The sequence below is a fragment of the Tachyglossus aculeatus genome, chromosome 14, assembly GCF_015852505.1.
Source record: "Tachyglossus aculeatus isolate mTacAcu1 chromosome 14, mTacAcu1.pri, whole genome shotgun sequence".
In the NCBI taxonomy this organism is placed as follows: domain Eukaryota; kingdom Metazoa; phylum Chordata; class Mammalia; order Monotremata; family Tachyglossidae; genus Tachyglossus; species Tachyglossus aculeatus.
Genome location: NC_052079.1, coordinates 41211605 through 41233390, shown reverse-complemented (window position 1 = coordinate 41233390; position 21786 = coordinate 41211605). Strand labels below are relative to the sequence as shown.

The 21786-nt window shown below is 42.1% G+C and overlaps 1 protein-coding gene across 4 annotated transcripts in view; it reads left to right on the top strand.

Annotated features, from left to right (window-relative positions):
- Positions 1–21786, top strand: part of ANKS1B (ankyrin repeat and sterile alpha motif domain containing 1B) — a 624779-nt gene that overhangs the window by 70501 nt on the left and 532492 nt on the right. For all 4 annotated transcript variants that reach the window (XM_038756218.1, XM_038756216.1, XM_038756217.1 and 1 more), the window contains exons 2-3: positions 7959–8039; positions 17283–17439. In XM_038756218.1, coding sequence (XP_038612146.1) covers positions 7959–8039; positions 17283–17439 — 238 coding nt within the window. The remainder of the gene's footprint in view (positions 1–7958; positions 8040–17282; positions 17440–21786) is intronic.

Below are 21786 nucleotides of genomic sequence, written 5' to 3'. Positions count from 1 at the left end.
GCTGCTTCTCTGAATGAATGTCAGCAGGTGGAAAATACAGATGCTGTGTTATTAAGTGGGCAGGGATGGGCCAAACGATGTGTTTTAAAGGTACAGGGAGGCACAACCACAAGTGGTGCAACCTGATCACAAACCGCTGAAAGGCAACAAAGGGAGAAAGATGAATCTGGACTGTGGTGGTTAGATTAAAACTTCTCAAAGAGGGTTGGAGAACATTGTGTTTACACGATTTTTAGTTCTGCTATGTATTAACACTGCAGTACAGCAGAGGAAACAGCACAGCATGGAAGGGGTTGCCTTTTCATTCATTCATTGCCGTATTTATTGAGCGCTTACTGTGTGCAGAGCACTGTACTAAGCGCTTGGGAAGTACAAGTCAGCAACATAAAGAGACGGTCCCTACCCAACCACGGGCTCACAGTCTAGAAGGGATTTTCAGTCACACCTGCATGGAGGGCTAGTTCACAGGGCAGCAGCTCGGCCTATTGGAAAGATCACGGGACTGGGTTGGAGGACTGGATTCTAATCCTAACTCTGCCACTTGCTGGCTGTGTGACCTTGGACAAGTCACTTAACATCTCTGTACTTCAGTTTTCTTATCTGTAAAATGGGAGTGAAATACCTGTTCTCCCTTCCCATTAGACTGTGTGCTCTGGGAAAGAGGCTTTGTCTCACCAGATTATTTAGTATCTACCCCAGCGCTTAGCCCATAGCTGCTTAAAAAATTCAAAAATTACTATTGCTACTGTCAATAGTTTCACCCTAAGCTTTGAGGTCGGTGCATTCTTCTCATACAGAGTTCATGCCAAGACATGTTGCCAATTTGTACTTCCCAAGCGCTTAGTACAGTGCTCTGCATATAGTAAGCGCTCAATAAATACGATTGATGATGAAGACATATTTTTTTCCTTAGGGATTGATTTGTCTGTAAATCAATCAGCCAACCAATCAGTGGTATTTATTGAGTGCTCACTGTAAATGAATTTTAATTCTTGATGTTGCTCCTGGAATATGCTTTTTGATGCCTAAGCATTGGTCCTTTCAACTTTGGTGGCTTATCAACCCGAATGTTGGCAGGTTACCGAGGCATTTAGGTGCCTTTGGGTGACAGGCTCTCGGACCAACTGGTGGGAGGCCCTGGCAGGGCTGGGCCAAGGGACAGCCAGCATGGCAGTAACTTTATGCCAAGTGATGGAAGGGGCACAGCTTCTCCCCTGCTGCCTCCTGGAGATTGGCTCAAACAGCAGGACACTTGGAAGCCCTACTTCAGGTTTGTGGGAGAAGCCTGTAGCCCAGGGACTTTGTGTTGCAGAACTTCCCTTTTTTATGGTATTAGGCGCTTACTGTGTGCTGGGCCCTGTACTAAGCACTGGGGTAGATAGAAGATAAGCAGCTTGGATAATGTCCTTATCCCACATGAGGCTTACGATCACAATCCCCATTTTACAAATGAGGTAACAGGCACAGTGAAGCGACTTACCCAAGGTCACACAGCAGGCGAGTGGTGGAATCGGGTTTAGAACCCAGGTCCTTCTGAATCCCAGGCCTGTGCTGTGTCCACGAGGCCAAGCTGCTTTCATATTCCTGCAGAACATCCGGGTGTAGCAGGGCAAAGAGGGAATCGGCAAACATACCAGGAAGTTCCAAGGTGACCGGAAGGTCTCAGAAGGGCACACCTGAGCCTGCTGTTAAAATGGGCGTTAGGAAGAGGATTCAGCACCCTGGTCTGGACTTCATGTGGTGCCTTGCCACCCGTAACGACACTCACTCTGAAATGAGACTAACTTGGGGCCCAGTATAGAGCCCACATTTCCTTGTTGGCATCCTAAGCAATTCTCATATTGATAGTCCCCCCCCCACCCCCCCCCACCCGGGCTATCCCGTGGGCTATTTCCGTGGTTGGAATGTGTGAGACATAAAGAAATCTTCAGGAGGGAATCGGAAATACTTTGTACAGACAGGTTACAGGTAAGATGCTGCTCCAGGGTTTTTAAGAATATGGAGTCACTCGACACCAATCTCAGCCTCCAGTGGCTACCAATCAATATACGCATCAGGCAGAAACTCCTCACCCTCGGCTTCAAGGCTGTCCATCACCTCACCCTCTCCTACCTCACCTCCCTTCTCTCCTTCTCCAGCCCAGCCCGCACCCTCCGATCCTCTGCCACCACTAATCTCCTCACCGTTAGGCCTCATTCTCGCCTGTCCCGCCGTCCACCTCCGGCCCACGTCATCCCCCTGGCCTGGAATGCCCTCCCTCCCCACATCCACCAAGCTAGCTCTCTTCTTCCCTTCAAGGCCCTACTGAGAGCTCACCTCCTCCAGGAGGCCTTCCCAGACTGAGCCCCCTCCTTCCTCTCCCCCTCCTCTCCCTCTCCATCCCCCCTGCCTTACCTCCTTCCCTTCCCCACAGCACCTGTATATATGTATATATGTTTGTACGTATTTATTACTCTTTTTATTTTACTTGTACATATTTATTCTACTTATTTTATTTTGTTAATATGTTTTGTTTCGTTCTCTGTCTCCCCCTTCTAGACTGTGAGCCCATTGTTGGGTAGGGACCGTCTCTATATGTTGCCAACTTGTACTTCCCAACGCTTAGTACAGTGCTCTGCACACAGTAAGTGCTCAATAAATACGATTGAATGAATGAATCTCAGATAGCTCAGTCAGCTTCACATTTCCCTCTTCCTCAAGGAACAAAACCTCACAATCAGCTAAAGTCTCTCACCAATTCTCTCCAATGTACACATCTACTGTCTTCACCCACTAATCCCCAGTTTGGCCTTTTCATTCTTCCCCAGGAAGCCTTGTTTTAAAAATGGTATTTGTTAAGCGCTTACTATGTGCCTGGCACTCTACTAAGTGCGGAACCTCACTCTCTCCTTTTTCACCTCTAACCCCACTCTCACACTGTTCCCCTACCTGGAGTCTCCCACTCTCCTCCTTGCACGTTTTTTACAGACCAGCGCTCTCCTAAAATCCTAGCTCCAACAATAGGTAGAAGCTACTTCAGTATATTGCCCTTAGCATTATGCTTAATACCATAATGATAACTGCTGGATGGTAACTATTGTAGCGAACTATGTTTTTTGAACCATGCAGGTGGCAGTACTACTCATTACTAATAATAATGGCTTTCGTTAAGTGCTTACTATATTCTAATTACTGGGTTAGATTCAGGATAATCAGTTCCTGTTCCAGATGGGGATCGTGATAGAAAACTGAAAATTGAATTGGAATTCGAGTCTGTGAATATTTGTTTAGCATTTGTGAGCCCTCTGCGGGATGGGGTACTGACTGTCCTGATTATCCCTACCGCTGCCTGGTATAGTTAGCTCATCGTAATAGTTGGTGTTTGTGTAACTCTGGGGTAGATACAAATTGATTCAGGTCGGGCAGCTCTGAACAAATATCATCATCATCATTATTATTATTAGTCATGATCACAAGGATGAAGTAGAAATTTGGGAAGCCAGAAGATTTTCACATTTCTGACTGTGACTGTATTCAGTGGTTTGGTCCAGTGCACTTAAAACAGATAGTTCAGCTTTAGGTGAGAATGGAGTGTGTGCTCTTCTGCCTAAGTAATGTCCTTTTGTATGTTGTATTAATTATTTTGACATACGTGACAGCTTAATAGACAAGATCACATTTTGTCACGTTTAGTTCCTGAGGGATTGCAATTTGCTGATCCATTGCCCTCAGAGCTGCAGAAGACATTACAGTGATTCATTGGCATTGTTAGGTAGTTGACATTCAGTTAATGAAACAAAATTTTATAGATGTCATCCACCGATGAGGAGGTGAAACTTTTGCTGTACTTAAGGCAGAGCCAGGTTGGCCCCGACTGTCATCCAGTCCAAGGGAGGGGGCCAGGCTTTGGGGGGCAAGCAGACAGGAGCGATGGCAGAGCTCTTTTGTTCCAGGAGGAGGAGGGATTGCTGCAGGCACAGCTCTTGTGTTGTGTGTGTGTGTGTGTGTGTGTGTGTGTGTGTGTGTGTGTGTATGTGTCTTGTATCTTGTGTTTATAAATGAATAAATATTTATTTGTATTTAATGTCAATCTCCCCCTCTAGGGAATTCATTCATTCATTCAGTCGTATTTATTGAGCACTTACTGTGTGCAGAGCACGGTACTAAGTGCTTGGGAAGTACAAGTCGGCAACATCTAGTGACGGTCCCTGCCCAATAATGGGCTCACAGTCTAGGAGGGGGAGACAAACAACAAAACATGTAGACAGGGAATGTCTGTTTATTGTTATATCGTACCCTCCAAGTGCTTAGTACAGTGCTCTGCCCACAGTAAACACTCAATAAATATGATTGAATAAACAGATGAATGAGTCTTGGTGAGGCCGATGTAAACCCCAGTTCTGGGATAATGGTTCATTCTAATCCCATCTCGGAACTACGTGGACTGCAAAAGGCACTTCGCCATACTTGCTGTCTTTGTTATATTGTACTCTCCCCAGCACTTAGAACAGTGCTCTGCAAACAGCAAGCGCTCAATAAATACCGTGACTGACAGTTCTGTAGTTCTGTTTTATAGTGGATCAGACCACTTTTCCTCTCCTGGGCCAGACACACCTCGGGACTGAGTTGTCCCTGCCTTCTGGCCTAGGGAGGTGGTTGGACCATGTCACCATTTGTAGAATGTAGATTGCCAGGAAGGCTGTAACTGTGGCTCCTACTTTTGGACTCCAGAAAGTTGTGAAAAGACCATACTGTGCTGCTCTTCTAGTCACAACAATATCCTACTGTATTTTGGTATTTCTCCCTGGTCTCCTCATTTTTGCCATTGCTGCATTCTTAGTCTTTTATCTTTTTCTCTTGTCTGTCACCAGTCCCCTCATCCCCTTAGTTTTTGCATTGTGAACCCCTCGAGGGCCAGGGATCATGTCAAGCAGTTAGTACAGTGCTTTCTAATCCCGACTCCACCACTTTCTAATCCCGACTCTGCTACTTGTCAGCCGTGTGACTGACAAGTCACTTAACTTCTCTGTGCCTCAGTTACCTCATCTGTAAAATGGGGATTAAGACTTTGAGCCCCACATGGGACAACCTGATCACCTTGTATCCCCCCCAGCGCTTAGAACAGTTCTTTGCATAGAGTAAGTGCTTAGCAGCTACCATTATTATAATTATTATTATTGCACATGATACATGCTCAATGAATATGATTAAATAAATGTCTAAGTCTTACCTGTGTAAGAATTTGTCCCAGTTCTTAGGCAACAGTAAGTGCTCAGTAAATACTATATGATTCTGTCTCCCTGTAAGCAGTGTTTTTAGCAGGTGAATTGGTTTAATGTTGACTCACAAGATTCACTTTGATGGTATCTCTTGAGCACTTACTGTCTGCAGAGCACTGTACTAACTGCTTGGGAGAGAACAATATAAAAGAGAAAGTATAGATGATTCCTGCTGATAGGGAGCTTACAGACTATGGGGGAGAGAGATGTTGAAATTAATTATAGATTAGTGTGTACCTAAATGCTGAGGGGCTGAAGGAGAGGTGCCTATCAAAGTTCTTAAGGGGAACAGACTCAAGTGTATAGGAGTTTCAGAAGTGAGGACTTAGCGAAGGCCTCTTGGAGAAGATCAATCCTTCGGTTATATTTAGTGAACACTTGATCCTTGCTGAGCACAGTATTAAGAGCTTGGGAGAGTACAGTACGTTAGACTTGGTAGACACATTCCTTGCCCACAAGGAGTTTGCAGCCTAGAAGAAGGGGCTATAGTCTAGAAGATGGGATTTTAGTAAGGCTTCGGAGATGGGGAAAATGGTGGTTGGTAGGACATGAAGGTGTGAGTTCCAAGCCAGAAGGAAAAGGTAGGCAAGGGGTTTGGGGTGAGAAGATGAGATCGAGATACAGAGAGAAGGTTGGTGTTAGAGGAGCAAAATGTGTGGGTTGGATTGTAGTGGGAGTTTATTCATTCAGTCGTATTTATTGAGTGCTTACTGTGTGCAGAGCGCTGTACTAAATGCTTGGGAAAGTATAGTACCGCACTAATGAGACAGTCCCTGCCCACAGCGAGCTCACAGTCTAGAGGAGTTCAGGGAGGGAAGGTGGGTGGGAAAGAGCTGAGTGAGTGAGGGCTTGCCTCCCTGCCCATCTGCCTGCCTATGAGCTCATGGTAATATTGTTGCAAGTAAGGGACTGAAGATGTAAAACAACAAAAAAAAATATGTAGACACTTTACTGGCTCTCATCCAAATGAATAATTTGTGTTCTAATGCATTCCCCTTCCATAATCTTTGTGGAGTTACTCTCTCATAACTTACTGTTATCCCAGTTTTCGACCTTGATGCCTGAAGCCAAACAAAGTGAGGGGAAATGAGGATGGGGAAGCGGGAAAACTGGAGACAGGGATTAAGTTTAGGAGAACTCTGTGTCTGAAATCTATCTCTTTGTGATACAATAGAGTCTGCATTTCAGGACATTATTCAAGGCCTCTCTTTTCACTTGAGCTCTTTGAGGGCTTTGGTCTAGTACATCGTCTTTTTAATTTTCTTTTTGTACTCTATGTGCTGGGGATACTACCATGCCTTCCTTCAACTGGTACTGCTATGATATAGGTAAAATACAAATAAGCTCAATATCTGCTCCTGAACTGTATTGGATATACAGAAGGGGATTTCATCTTATTTAGAATATATTTTATCCTTCAAGGTTTTTTTTCCCTGAGATGCTTTTCATAGCCACCTCTTTCCAGAGAGAAACCCCAATCCTAATCTCAACCTTTCCTTTAGCAGCAAAATAAAACCCCATGTGAGTTTCACCTGGTTTACCTTTCCCTTTACCCCTCACTCTCTCTGTCCCCAGGTAGAAGTTCTAGCTGGCAACACAACTCCCAGGAGGTGGGAATCTGGGTGAAAGAGAGTAATTATTGTGGATAATTTGGAGTTAGTTGTAGCAGTGAACTGAAGGGATGAACAGTTAAAAATAACTTTTGAGAGCTAAAACCCTAACAGTGAATTTTCCAATCATGATAATATTTAAGAATTTTAGTTATCTTTCTAAACTATTGAATTTAAAATACCATCTCAAAATCAAGTATTTAATTAGTTTAATAGGCATTTCATTTTTCTCCTGAATTGTGTCGAGACCAAGATGAAGAATAGTTGATTTGTTGAATATTGGTGGGCATGTTAACCAATGGGCTAGAAAATGCTTCCTTTGACAGTTTTTGAATATGTCAAAGTGTCTTCAGTGCTCTGCTTTTTCAGGAAGCTGAAATTAGCTCCTCCAATTTGAAGGTGACAAAAATGAAGATGAGTCACTTGACTAGTTGATTGGGCAGGACATGTTGATTAGCACAGTTAGAGTGATTTGCAAAGTTGTTGAGATATTCTTACTGTGTACGTTAGGTCCCTTTAAAATAGGAAATGTCAAGCTCCACTTTTGTGCCCAGACCTGGACTAATCAATTGGGTTTTTTTTTTAAGAATACTGATATATTTCCCGCATCGTGCCTCTCCCCTCAACATCGAGATTTCTTTGTCAGTGGGAGAAAGGTCAGTCTAATGTATGAATTGGGCAAAACGCAGGTGTGAACGTGTCTGTAAACACATTCCGATCCATGCTACAGTATCCCCAGGGGGTCTCTGAAGGAATGATTGATCATTTTGAATCAGTGGTATTTATTGAATGCTTACCATGTGCAGAGTACTGTATTGAGCTCTTGGGAGAGTACGGTATAACAGATTTGGTAGATATATTCCCTGCTCATAACGAGTTTACAGTCTTGGGGTGGGGGGGACTTCTTTCAAAGAGTGTTGCCAGAGGTGAGCCCAACCAAACCGTGAGTTGGTCCTTTTCCACGCACTAGGCATTTCTGTGGCCAAAGTGCTGCTGGCCAGAGGCAGCACCGGTGTCTTTTGGTTGATTTTAATGATTTTTCCAGCATGCTCCTGCTCAACAGTAACTCTGCTTTGTGCTTTGTTTGCAGCATCTGGCGAGGTCCCAATGTAAACTGCACAGACAGCTCGGGTTACACCGCTTTACACCATGCAGCTTTAAATGGACATAAGTAAGTGACACTTAATTAGGTCCTAACTGGAACCTGCAGGCATCTAGCCCTCTACAGACAGTGCGATGAACCGGGAAAGCTGGATGGTGGCACACAGTCATCATCAATCGTATTTATTGAGCGCTTACTATGTGCAGAGCACTGTACTAAGCGCCTAGTCCTTGGCCCCTCAGGGCCACGTGGGAAAGGCTAAACCTGGCGAGGCAGCTAGCTTGGGGAGACACCAGGCAGCAGGACTAACAAGTCAAAAACCAAAGGAAGCGTTTGTTCTGATTCCAAAGGGTGAACCAAGAGGAAATTCTCTGATGTTCAGTGCTCTACAACACCGCCAAAGTAATGAATAGATCGTTTTGGTTGTGGTTGGGCTTTTTTTTTTTTTGTAGAAAAGAATCATTAAGACTCCAAGGGTTAAAAGAAAAGGAGACGCTTCCTCTCCTTCCATTTCGAAAAAGAAAACTTTGGGAGGCCTTTCTTCATGTGCCTGGTCAAAAAAGAATTGGAGGGGTGATGAAAGAGGTATGCTTAATTTGAAATCTTGTGTTTCCCTCCTGATTTAAGCCATGGAAGGCTTTCTTACATTCACGGATCCTCTCCTTTATACCATCCTTTTGTTACCCGGGCCTTTTCTGGTTGCAGACCCTCTGAGCTGTATCTTGAAGCAAAACAGATTCGGAGTGAAATGTCATACAAACTTCAGTGCCTCAGATGAAAAGATTTCTAGTCAGTCTTGATCTGCAGGTATCTGCTGAGATAATCTAATGGGCCAGAAGCCAAAGACATGAAATTTTCAGCCATTATCTGGTTGATTCATTAAAAAAAGAAAGGGGCCTGTACCAGAGTGGTAGCCATTGACTGCCCCAATCAGCCTAAGCCACAGAGCAGGATGTTCAAGTATCTGTGGCCCATCCACAGAGAAGCAGTGTGGCTCAGTGGAGAGAGCGCGGGCTTGGGAGGCAGAGGTCATGGGTTCGAATCCCACATCCCCCACATGTCTGCTGTGTGACCTTGGGCAAGTCACTTCACTTTTCTGTGCCTCAGCTCCCTCATCTGTAAACTGGGGATTAAGACTGTGAGCCCCACATGGGACAACCTCATCTCCTTGTGTTCCCCCCCAGCGCTTAGAACAGTGCTTTGCACATAGTAAGCGCTTAACAAGTACCAACATTATTATTATTATCCACACCTTCAGCCTTTTTCTTTGCCCTCCCTGAGGCCTGCTTTAAGTTTCACAGCCGCAGACCTGCCAAGCAGCAAAAGGCTGAATTCACTCTCTTTGGCAGACAGACGGGTGGGCAGGCAGGTAGGTCTTCAGCACCTCAAACTCCCCCTCTCCCAAAGCAGCACCAGATGTGGCCCATTCTCCAGAGTTTGCCCTTGGAACAACTCGGGTGGAGCTGAGGATGCCTGGGTGAATCTCCACTGCATGACAGCTCTGCTGTTATAGGCATTGAAGGCCTTTTCTAGGCTCATTCCTGGGCTCATTCCTGTGATTGCATAAATAAAGAGTTGAAAAAACAAGCAAATATATGGTTGATTAAAAGGAAATCACAGAGAACTGGGTAAACTGTACTGTGCTTCTTGGGAGACTAGACATTATTGCCAGAAAGCTGTTGAGGCGACGAGAAGCAGAGTTGCCTAGTGGATAGAGTGCAGGCTTGGGAGTCAGCAGGACCTAGTTTCTAATTCCCGCTCTTCCACTTGTTGGCTACGAACCTTGGGCAAGTCACTTCACTTCTTTGTGCCTCAGTTACTTCATCTGTAAAATGGGGATTAAGGCTGGGTGAGCCCCTTGTGGGACACGGACTGTGTCCAACCTGATTAACTTTGTATGTACCCCAGCACTTAGTACAGTTCGTGGGACATAGTAACCGCTTAACAAATACCATAAAAAAATCCAAGTATTATTTTTCTAAATTTTATTGCATTATTCAAATTAGCATTCTGCATGTTCACTCCTTCATGTAACAGAGAGAACTAGGAGCTTCATCATCATAGTCCACTAGGATTTACTGAATGACCACATGGCACACTATAGTGAGCTAATAGTAGTAGTAGTAATGATGATAATTGTGGGATTTGCTAAGTGTTTACACTGTACTAAATGCCGGGGTAGTTACAAGATAATGAGATGACACAGTCCTTTTCCACACAGCGCTCAGTCTGAGGGGGAGGGAAAACAAGTATTCAGTCCCTGTTTTACTGATGAGGAAACTTAGTCACAGTGAAGTTAAATTACTTGCCCAAGATCACATAGGCAAGTGGCAGAGTCAGGATTCAAACCCTGACTCTCAGTTCACAAGCCTGCACATTTTCTAGGAGGCTCGTCACTTGATTTCTTTTCATTTCTTTATCGTTTGATTTCTTTGTATATGCCTCCCCATGAAAATATTCACTTTATTTTTCCCCATAGCACAAATGCCATCTAGTTTTAGGTTGCTGTTAGGTCAGGTGTCTCTTTATTATCTTGTTTGCACAATTTAAAGAAATATGGAAGTGTCTCTTGGAAAAATTACCTGACCTGGGTGGGACATGTGTAGATATCCATTCTTACCACCGACCATTTACAGTTTTCCAAGCTGACACTAATTGTGTTTCTTGTCAGCTTCCTTGAACTTTCCAGGCTTCTCCACCCTTCTTTCTTGTATTGGCATTCTTAACAACTGCCTATCAATTTAATCAGAAAATTTAACAAGGGCTCCTATTAGTCCCCTGAATAAAGATGTTAGTAGGAGTTGGTATTGATCCTTACATGCCCTATTACACCTCTCCAGCCAGTTGGGTAATTTTTCTGGAGGCACTTGCTCCTGTCTTCAGCAGGGTTGTAATAGTAACAATAAATTTAATTGAGATTAATTTAAAGAGAACATCCTGGAGAAATTCTCTCATGGGTTTTATTAAAATGAGGACTGCATGCTGTGTTTACGCTTTTCTTCATTTGCAAGAGACCTTCGATTTCTCAGGAAAAACAGCCTTGAAAGATTTTCCTCTCTCTGTTCCAGTGAATTGAGAGAGCATTGGAGGTTTTTTTTTAAAACTTAATGACTGTTCTCATTTTCTAATTTGAAAACTATGTATCTTACCACCATCAAGCGCTTAGTCCAGTGCTCTGCACATAGTAAGCGCTCAATAACTACGATTGATGATTGATGATCCTGTGACAATCAATCAATCGTATTTATTGAGTGCTTACTGTGTGCAGAGCACTGTACTAAGCACATGGGAAGTACAGGTTGGCAACATATAGGGACATATAGACATATGGAGACATGTAGAGATGGTCCCTACCCAACAGTGGACTCACAGTCAGCCTTAGCATCAGGAAAGAAGCTAGTAGCTTTCATTCCTCTTTTGCTTTCTGCTCTATATCGTGAATTCCATCCACCCGTTTCAAGGGTCATAGAGCCAAAGGCCTGGAAGAGAATATTTTTAGAAGCAGTCTGGTGCGCACATCACCTCCCGTCTGGTGAGGAGAAGGGGAGGGGAGTTGTCTTTCTTGATTGCCAGGGCCCCAGTCGTTTATTTGAGTGAGTGCTATAATTATGCTTCCTAGCATGCATGCCTATGGCTGCCCCAAGATTCTCCGGTTCTACTGGACCGCTGATATGGCCCAGTCCCTTGGCAAAACACGACTCACGTTGTTTCCGAATAGGTGAGAATCTTTCACCTTAAAAGACTCCCAGAGTAGGAAATTCCACAACTCCTTGCATTAATTTACTCTGTTGTCTCTTCCTTCTGTGTTTAATCTAATCCTCTCAACCTGCCATTTAATCCCTTTTTTTGGGTTTTGTTTTGTTTTAACCGTACTTGTTAAGCCTGTGCCAAGCACTGTACTAAGCACTGGGGTAGGTAATCAGATTGGGCACAGCCTATATCCCACATGGAGCTCAGTCTTAATCCCCATTTTATAGATGAGGTAATTGAAACACAGAGAAGTGAGGTAGCTTGCCCAAGGTCACACAGCAGACGTGGTGGGGCCGAAATTAGAACCCAGGTCCTCTGACTTCCAAGCCTTTGTTTCTTTCACTAGGCCATACAGCATCTCCACACCTTTCTCTCCTAACTTTCAGCAGTTCTGTTGTATGAGCCCGAGTGGGTTCTCTTTCCTAAATCTGGTTAGACTACACCCAGAGAGTCTCATCAGATGGTCATTATTGTGGTATCTGGATTACATTTCTCAGGCACCTTTTTTGAATCTGCCTTTAAGAATCTTCTTTTAGGCTTCCTTTTTTTTAATTGAATGCAAAGGAGTTATTTGCTGATGAAATTATATTCACATTTCAGCAGTTGCCAAGTTGTGCCTTATTCTCTCATCAAAATCACACACACAAAAATTTGTTCAAGTTAGTGTAAGAACCCCTTTTCTTTGCTCCAAGAATCAGTAAATAAACAGTTTTTCTAATCAGAATTAGGTTTGTTTACATAGCCCAGGAACATGGTTATTTCAGAATTGTTTTAGAGTCAAGTTTTCTGTATTAGCCAGTCTCTCATTTCCCCCTCAAACATATAAAGAAACCTTTAAATGGTCCTACCTCTATTGGCTGGCATTGCCTGTTCTGTTTCTAGATATTTTTTTTGTCCTTATCTTTTATCTATAATTCTATATACATCCATGTTTAATTCGATCTCTTTTCTATTTCCAGGATAATTGTTTGATTTTTGTATTCTCTTCCTGGTCTCTTGCTTAGAGAAATATCCGTTCCTAATTAGAAGCTTCATTAGGATCCAAACTGGGTAGGGCATTTTTCTGTAAGAACACAAGGAAGGAGTTTTCAAGCCTCTGTTAGCAGAAGAAGAAAAGCACACGACAGATGGCAGCAGTCAGCAGCAGGAGAGCAAACATCTAAGCAAAGAAAAAAATAAATGGAAGGAGTAGCATTTTAATTTTTTTAAGGGCCTGTCCTTCTCCTGCTGCCAGAAAACAAGCATTCCTAGTCACCCCACCCCCTCAAAGGATAATTAGGCTGAAACTCAGGGGTTGATGATTTGGAGGTCTTTATTAACATGAAAAAAACATGAACACCATCCATAACTTACAGTACTGAGTGAGATAAGGGGTACCTTGTTAAAATACCTAGAGTGAGAAGCAATAGCCCTTCTTCAGAGTGTCCAAAAAGGAATAAAAGAGGTATGGAATCTGGCCAGACTAGGAAAGGGAATTTTGCTTGAACACTCTGAAGAACTGTGAAACACTAATTAACCGTACCTGTTGACAGATGTAATTGGAGATGCAATGGAATAAAATGCAAGAGAGTTAAAACAGGAAACTATGATTTCCACCAGGAAATAGTTTTAGATCATCAGCCTCTCTCCTCTGTGGCCCATCTTCCCACCATCTTAACTATAGGTATAGGTACCTTTGACGAGCAGGAGAAGGTGCCAGTGTTGTTAGTTTATGCAGCCTGATGTAATGCCAGCATGTGGAGGTGGTGTGGATGCTATAAAATCCTCTAACCCTAGTCCAAATTGGGGGTTAGCCTGCTCCATGTGGCCTAGTAGAAAGAGCATGGGCGCAAGTCATTTAACTTCTCGGTGCCCCAGTTACCTCATCTGTAAAATGGGGATCAAGACGGTGAGCCCCTTGTGGGGCAAGGACTGTGTCCAACCTAATTACTTTGTATCTACCCCAGTGTTTAGAACAGTGCTTGGCACATAGTAAATGCTTAACAAATACCAATATTATTATTATTATTATTATTATGAGTCAGTAAGTGAGGTTACAAAGTTAAACCCAAATACACTGTAACCCAAGTTGTGGCTGCTCAGAGAGCTTCAAAAGGGGCAGACTAGGTCACTGAGCTGGCAACTGTGATTACCACTGTGGTCACTAATCTGGTATTTTGAGGGGCTCTGAATTGCTCTTTCAGGATCCCCGCCACAGTCTCCCGCCTCTTGCCAATGTCCTCATCCTCCGCTTTCACTCTGAGTCCCTTGTGGGACAGGTACTGAGTCCGACCTGATTTTCTTCTATCTATCACAGTGCTTAGAACAATGCATGGCACATAGCAAGGACTTAACAAATCACATTTGTCATTATTATTATTTCTACTACTAGTACCACTCCCTTCTATAGTGCGAGGAGATCAGGAGTCAAGCTCCTTGACTTCCTGGGAAGTGTAGTTTATAATTCTTTTGCCAATCTTCATTAAGTTCCTTTGGGTGGTCTGTTTTAATGACCAAAGATTGGCCGTAATGCAGCATAAATACTTTCTCTCTTTGACACTCACTTCTTCAGAATTTAGTTCTTGAAGCTCTCTGACCTATATTCTCAGGAATCATTCTTTAGTGAGTAGAATTGGGCTAAATCATCATCATCAATCGTATTTATTGAGCGCTTGCTGTGTGCAGAGCACTGTACTAAGCGCTTGGGAAGTACAAATTGGCAACATATAGAGACAGTCCCTACCCAACAGTGGGCTCACAGTCTAAAAGAAATCCATTTCAGTACAGCTGTTAGGGTATTCATACTCTTTCGACTTGTTTCATATTTGGATATAAAATGCAAAGATTTTTTTTCTTAGCTGATTGTCATTTTCAGGGGTCCTCTGGTTAGCCCAGGAAACACCCTTGCTATTACACCTGTATATATATATATATATATATATATATATATATATATATATATATATATATATATATATATATTTATTTTAGACAACAGATGTCAAATAGTTAAAACTCCCAGGAGTTCATTCTGTAGCTTGGTAAACCTTGGTAGTCTATTGGCTTCAAGGCTGAGCATCAGTAAAGAACTGGATATCTTGAACAAAGGCTTTGCTTATGCTGGAAATTATTTCCAGAATTTCGACTGAGGAGCATAACCTTCATGAAAATCAGAAGGGGAAGAAATCCCTGAGATGAGCTCAAAAGCCTTCAAGTAGCGGCCCATTCAGCCACCCTCTGGGGATGATTCCTTTTCATTTCAAAATGAGCTCTGGGTTTGGACAAGCTCTAAGGGAAGCATATGAAGCAAAATGAGAAATAAGCCCTCTCTGATGTTTTAATTCCTAGAAGTCTTGCAGCTGCTATGTAGCAATTTGATTTTGAAGGATCAGACTAAAGTATCATTTCATTGAGAATATAGTTTCCTAAATCATACACTTCAGGTTTAGCCTGAAGTTTCAAACTGATGATATTCATCAGAAAATATGCTTATATTTATTATTGTTATGTATAGTAAATCTATTTGTAAAAACAAAGTTCCCAAACATCGAAGTGTCAAAATGTCAGTAATGTAGGCTGGTTCATTGTTATAAAGATATGTAACATGTAGATATTTCTTTTCACTGTAATCATTTTTAATTACTGGGACATTATAAGAAGCTTCTTCTCAGTTACTCTCTCCAACAGCATCTATTTTAGAGTTTTTAATATTGTTCTCAAGTATTAGATGCTTAATAATTTTGTGGTACTTAGAACCTTCTAGCAGCCAGTTTCAGAATGTGAAGGCATTCTTTGTCATTGGCATAATGTCAGTAACAGTACCTAATAAAAGTATTCTGCTACATTTCATCTATTGTTACCAACCCCCACCACAACATGTATTCTAAATTGTAAAATATATATTTTAATATTTATATAAATATGTAAATTATAAATTATATTTAATATTTTAAATATATTTTAAAAATGATATTCAGATGCATGCTACATGCCAGACACTGTACTAAATTCTGGGGTGGATACAAGCTAATCAGACTGGACACAGCTCCTGTTCCACATGGGGTTCACAGTCTTAATTCCCCTTTTACAGATGAGGTCACGGAGGCACAGAGAAGTTAAGTGACTTGTCCAAGGTCATACAGCTGACAAGTGGTGGAGCTAGGATTAGAAGCAGGTCCTCTGACTCCCAGTCTCGGGCTCTATCCACTGGACCACACTGCTTCTCTAATTTCCTAGTTATGTGTGGAGTCCTTCTGCTATGCCAGAAAATTTCAAACTCAATTCATCATGTGATGGCCTCCCAGCCTCAAGAGAAATTGAGCTGCTATGTCTTTTAGAGCCCATTCAACTTTTCTGGGATAAGCTGCACCTCTGTTGTTTCCTTTCTGGATCCTTCCATCCACATAACGAGGGTTTTATGCTTCTTAGTTTATAAATATATTTTTTTTTTCTCTTGAAAGCTGAGGACTGTCCTCTCTCCCAAGAAAGCCATACATTCTTCACATAGAAAAGCCAATGAAATGCACATTTTGTCTGCAGTTATAATAGCTTAGAATCCCAGAGTATTTTCTGGAGAGCATCACAGTTGCCCACTCATTGCCTTCCATGAGGGATTAGTATGGTTGCTGAAATCAAAGCTGCAATGTAAATTGGGGCTCAGCCCAAAAATGCGTATTCACATTGTTGCTATGTATTGCCAATTATGTTATTTTTGGGAAAAAGCCGGGAGGATTGAGAGCAAGAAAAGCTTGTATTTGGCTGAGTTTCACCCAGAGAATTTAGCTCTCTTTATCCTCAACTTTTAACCGTATTCTCTTACATGTTAGGAACATAAGAGTCCCAAGCAGAAGACCCAGTTTTGTAAAGCTGCCCTTTCCATAATGTTTATTTAACCAAGGAAATGTAATGACATTTTCATCTCATTAAAAGCCAATCAAAATGACACTGTTGTATATGTGAGAGGAATGGTTAGTTTTAAAATCTGTGCTTACTTTTTCTGATGGATTTTTTTTACCATTAAAATATAAGAAAATGCTAATTGGACCCCAGGGCTGACTTCAGATGGACCATCCGTCTGGGAGGCAGGGGAGTGGCATAGTTCTCGGAAAAGATGTTGCCAATTTGTACTTCCCAAGCGCTTAGTACAGTGCTCTGCACATAGTAAGCACTCAATAAATACGATTGATGATGAGATGGCAGGTGCTAGGTCCACGTCTTCCTCTGCCCTTCTGTGAGAGGGTGCATGATGCATTATCAGGGAAGAAGTCTGGGTCCTGTAGCTGCCCAAATTTATGGTGGCGCAGAAAAATGCTCTGCAGACCATACTTCCATAAAACATTGCATGGCACATCATGTGGTGGGAATTTTACCTATTCTCGGGGCAGCAAAAGGCCTGAAGCTGGCCTGATTCCACCCTATGTTAATTCATTTCTTAAGCCAGTAGTCGTAGTCCCAGGAACCTGGAATGTCATTTGTTAGTAACATTTCACTGAATCGTAAAAATTTAACAATCGCTATTTCATGAGCCATCAGAAACTCATTTGAAAGCTTTAGTTTAAGATTCCTTTTTTTCCCCCCTTTCAGGGATATAGTTCTCAAATTACTACAGTACGAGGCTTCAACTAACGTGGCAGACAACAAAGGTTATTTTCCTATACACCTGGCTGCCTGGAAAGGAGACGTAGATATTGTGAAGATTCTTATCCATCATGGACCTTCACATTCCAGAGTCAATGAGCAGGTGACTTAGTCAAATGTTGTTGTGTTTGATTCATTCATTCAGTTGTATTTATTGAGAGCGTACCGTGTGCCAAGTACTGTTTGTTCTAACCCTAGCCTTTGCCAGAAACAACTGTAGACTTGCCTTTAGGCTACTGATGACTCTAATGATGTGTTGTTTTTTTCCAGAGAAGCCTTTGAATGTCTGTGCCTGATGCACATATTCTTAGTTGTGGCATATTTGCATTACTAGAGTTTATCAAGAAAAATCCTAACTGTATTATAACATATGTGCTTCGAGTGTTCCTACGTGTTAAAACGTCCGTGGTGTGGCCATTCATTGCATGGTCAAAGTAGAACTGAGTTCATATTTGTTACCATCATTATTGTTGTGAATCCAAGAATTGTTAAAATGACAGTTTTTTCCAGGGTTGTGAGGTGTACCTAATCCAAGATAACTGAAAAGACATAGTTGAAATCCCCATTCAGGGATCTAAATTTGAGGTGATACCCACACTCCAATTGTACTGGATGCTGTGTCATTTTATTGTGATCTACCAGAAACCTTACAGAGAGCCAGGGGTCTCAGAAACACTCCTCAAAGAGCCCATCCAACCTGTCAACCTGCTTATCTCACTTGCAAACTCCTGAACTATTGCCACAGCGCTCCTTCTATAATGCTCCCTGTATCCATCCGGGCTCACCTTGCTCTGAAGGAGCTCCACCCAAAAATTCTGGCTAATGTGGCTATAGTCAATCAATCAACCAATCAGTGGTATTTATTGAGCGCTTACTAATGTGCTGAGAACTAAGTGCTTGGGAGAATACAATGCAACAGAATTGGCCTTGGTTAGCCAGGACACTCCCCAAATTTTAGCAGCTGGGTCCGGCAATTTCTGGTAAGTATACAACTGTCCTGGATCAAGTGTGGACAAACTGGTCACTCTATCTTGAACCAACCCTAGCTGTAATTGTTCACTTTACATATTTATACTTAGATGTTGAGGCTGGAGCTGCTCTGTTTAGGTCACACAGTATCTTTTCAGGACTTGTAATCTATCTATCTATATAGATAGATAGATTACAAGTCCTGAAAAGATACTGTGTGACCTAATATATATATATATATATGTATAGATAGATTACAAGTCCTGAAAAGATACTGTGTGACCTAAACAGAGCAGCTCCAGCCTCAACATATATATATATATATGTATGTTTGTACATATTTATTACTCTGTTTTACTTGTATCTATCTATTCTATTTTATTTTGCTAGTATGTTTGGTTTTGTTCTCTGTCTCCCCCTTCTAGACTGTGAGCCCACTGTTGGGTAGGGGCTGTCTCTATATGTTGCCAGCTTGTACTTCCCAAGCGCTTAGTACAGTGCTCTGCACACAGTAAGCGCTCAATAAATACAATTGATTGATTGATTGAATATGCAGAATTCTAGGTGAATTTTTTTATGTTATTTTTTTTTTCTGCTACGCAGGATCCATGCCAAAATTGGAGTGTTAAGAGTAAATTCTGAGTGTTCAGGGATATAGGACAATTGAAGGTGACACAGCATATTGGTATTCCTTAATGAAGGAATTTCCAATTTAATTTTCTTAATAGGCAAATTGCCAGAGTCTCCTAAGCGTCAAGGATGGCCCACTGAAACGATAGAATCATACCAAGCATCTCGAGTTAGGCATGCTCCCTGCTGTTCCTAGTTTGTAAAACTGTATTTGCAAACCAGGAGGTAGTCCTGAAATTGAATTATAACCCGCAGCAGAAAAATGCCCGTTGGCAGTTACCCAAAATTAATGGAAGTAAGGTACTGTGGGCGAAGAGCTGTAGTCCAGCGCAACCACAGAACTGCTTTGATGATTACGAGTAGTGTCGCTACCTCACTGACGTCCAGGATAAATATAACAGATGTGGTCTAAGAAAGGCAATCTAAATGAGAGAAGCCTTTTCCAAAATCAACAGATGTTAAAAAAAAATACATTGGTGCCATTGGGAAAAGGTGCCTTAATAAGTATTATGCTAAAACCCTGCGTTTCAAGGAGGAGAAGTCAGTCTTCAGGCAGTTCATTCATAAGTTCCAACTTCTATTATGTGATCTAATCACTACATGTTCGAGGTGAATTTTAGCCAACAGGAAACAGAATCCCGGGAAAAGTGAGAATTCCTTATGTGATGATCCCTCTGCTGGCTGTCCATGGAAGTATGATGACAGGAGCCTTCTAAACGAGACCAAAAGAAAACTTTGAAATAAGCTCAAAAGTCAAAACACTCCACTATGTTATTCTAGTTGCATTGCTGCATAAGATTAAATGAATCAAAGAAAAATAACAGGGTCCCTCCCAGTATTTTTCTTCCCTCTGATTTTCTTCCTTGGGTGTAGTCGTAGAAAAGTTTTAGAGAGAGAGCATATCTCTTGAAGAAAAGTGTTCATGTGGTTCCCGTCATACTACACCGAGCCCTGCTTCTGGTTCAGCCGTGGGAGTTCGGCTCTGAGAATCGGAACATAGTACGGTACCACAGCACTTAGTATGGCGCTTTGCACACAGTAAGCGCTCAGTAAATCTCCTCCATCTCCTCCAAGAGACTATGTCCTCCTTTCCTCTTCTCCCACTCCCTTCTGTCGCCCTGACTTGCTCTCTATTCATCCCCGCCTTCCCAGCCCCACAGTACTTATAAACAAATCTAATTTATTTATATTAACGTCCATGTTCCCGTGTAGCCTGTAAGCCCGTTATGGGTAATTGCAGTGCTCTGCCCACAGTAGGTTGCTTAATAAGTACCACTGATTGACTAATGGTGAAGGTTTCTGATTCAGGTACCACCTGGTTCATTTATTCGATTCATTCAGTCGTATTTTTTGAGTGCTTACTGTGTGCAGAGCACTGTACTAAACACTTGGAAAGTACAACTCAGCAACAAAGAGAGGCAATCCCTGCCCACAATGGGTTCATCTCACGAAGTGGACAGGCTCAGCAGTTACTTTGAAAAATAACTGTCCTGGGTGGTGAAGATCACAGCAACTACTTAGTCAACACCTTCCAAGTTTTGGTGCCATGGCATGGTCTTGGCACTCTGCTGTGGTCATTGCAATCACAGATGGGTTCAGGCGACGGGTTCTGTGAGTCTCTACCCACACTTCATTATGTGACGAGTCCCTACTCAGTTGATCACTTCATACCCCACTGATATTGCAGTGATTGGAATGCAAATCTGCTAACCACCAACACTCCTTCAGTTCCTTCCCCTGGGTTCTTTATAGGAGACTCTATAGGCCATGTTGGTAGACATAATCTTGAAATAATTTCTAAAGCAGTGACTAAATTCTCAAACCAAATTTTCAGGACATTTCCTTTAAAAACTACTGAAATTCAGGTTGTGCTCCTTTAAAGCTTTTTGAGCTCACTTACCCCGGTATCATTTTAAAGCAGAGGCGTCAATCAATCAATCAATCGTATTTATTGAGCGCTTACTATGTGCAGAGCACTGTACTAAGCGCTTGGGAAGTACAAATTGGCAACATACGGAGACAGTCCCTACCCAACAGTGGGCTCACAGTCTAAAAGGGGGGGATCACAGGGATCACAGCTCTTAATATTACGATATACTATCCCATTCCTTCTTTTAATGAGCTATGACACACTGCTAACGCTACTCCTTCTTTCATGATGGAACGTGTAGAGCAACATTCAGGCACTTAAAAAAAATTAAAAATACGTAAAGCACTTAAAAAAATATCAGTATCAGCAGCTTTTTTCTCCATTTAAAGAACTGAAAACTTATCCCTCCAGATCCCAAAACTTCCCCCTCCACTTCCCAAAAATGGTGGATAATATTACTAACAAAATTCAAGAAAAAAAAAAAATTAAGACCCTGAAACTGTCAGACATCACTTTAGTGACCAAGTGAGTCTTGTGGTCTCAATTACTTTGACAGTCATCTCAAAATTTCTACTCGATGCTGATTTCATGTTTTGTGTGTATTTCTTCGGTAAGCGCTTTTCAATATGTGTGTTCTGAATTTTTCAGTTCCTTAAATGTTCTGGAGTATAGCTTTTGGTTGATTTACTTTTCAACCTAGCTTTCAACGAGGCAAGCATTCAGAGTTATTACGTTATTCTTGCTGATGTCCGGCTACAGTCTACTTGAAGCAATAGTTGACAGGCCATGGAAATCCTAGGCTTCAGCAAGTCAGAGAAGAATTTCCTCACTTGAAAATCAAAGTAAAGCAGGAAGTTAAGATCAATGGACAAGATAGACTGGCACGATTTAGGTGATATCCTGGTTTCTGCACTCTTCCTCTCTTCCTACTGTATCTATATTTCCTTCCTTCCTTCTTCCTACTGACTTTTCGTCCTAAGT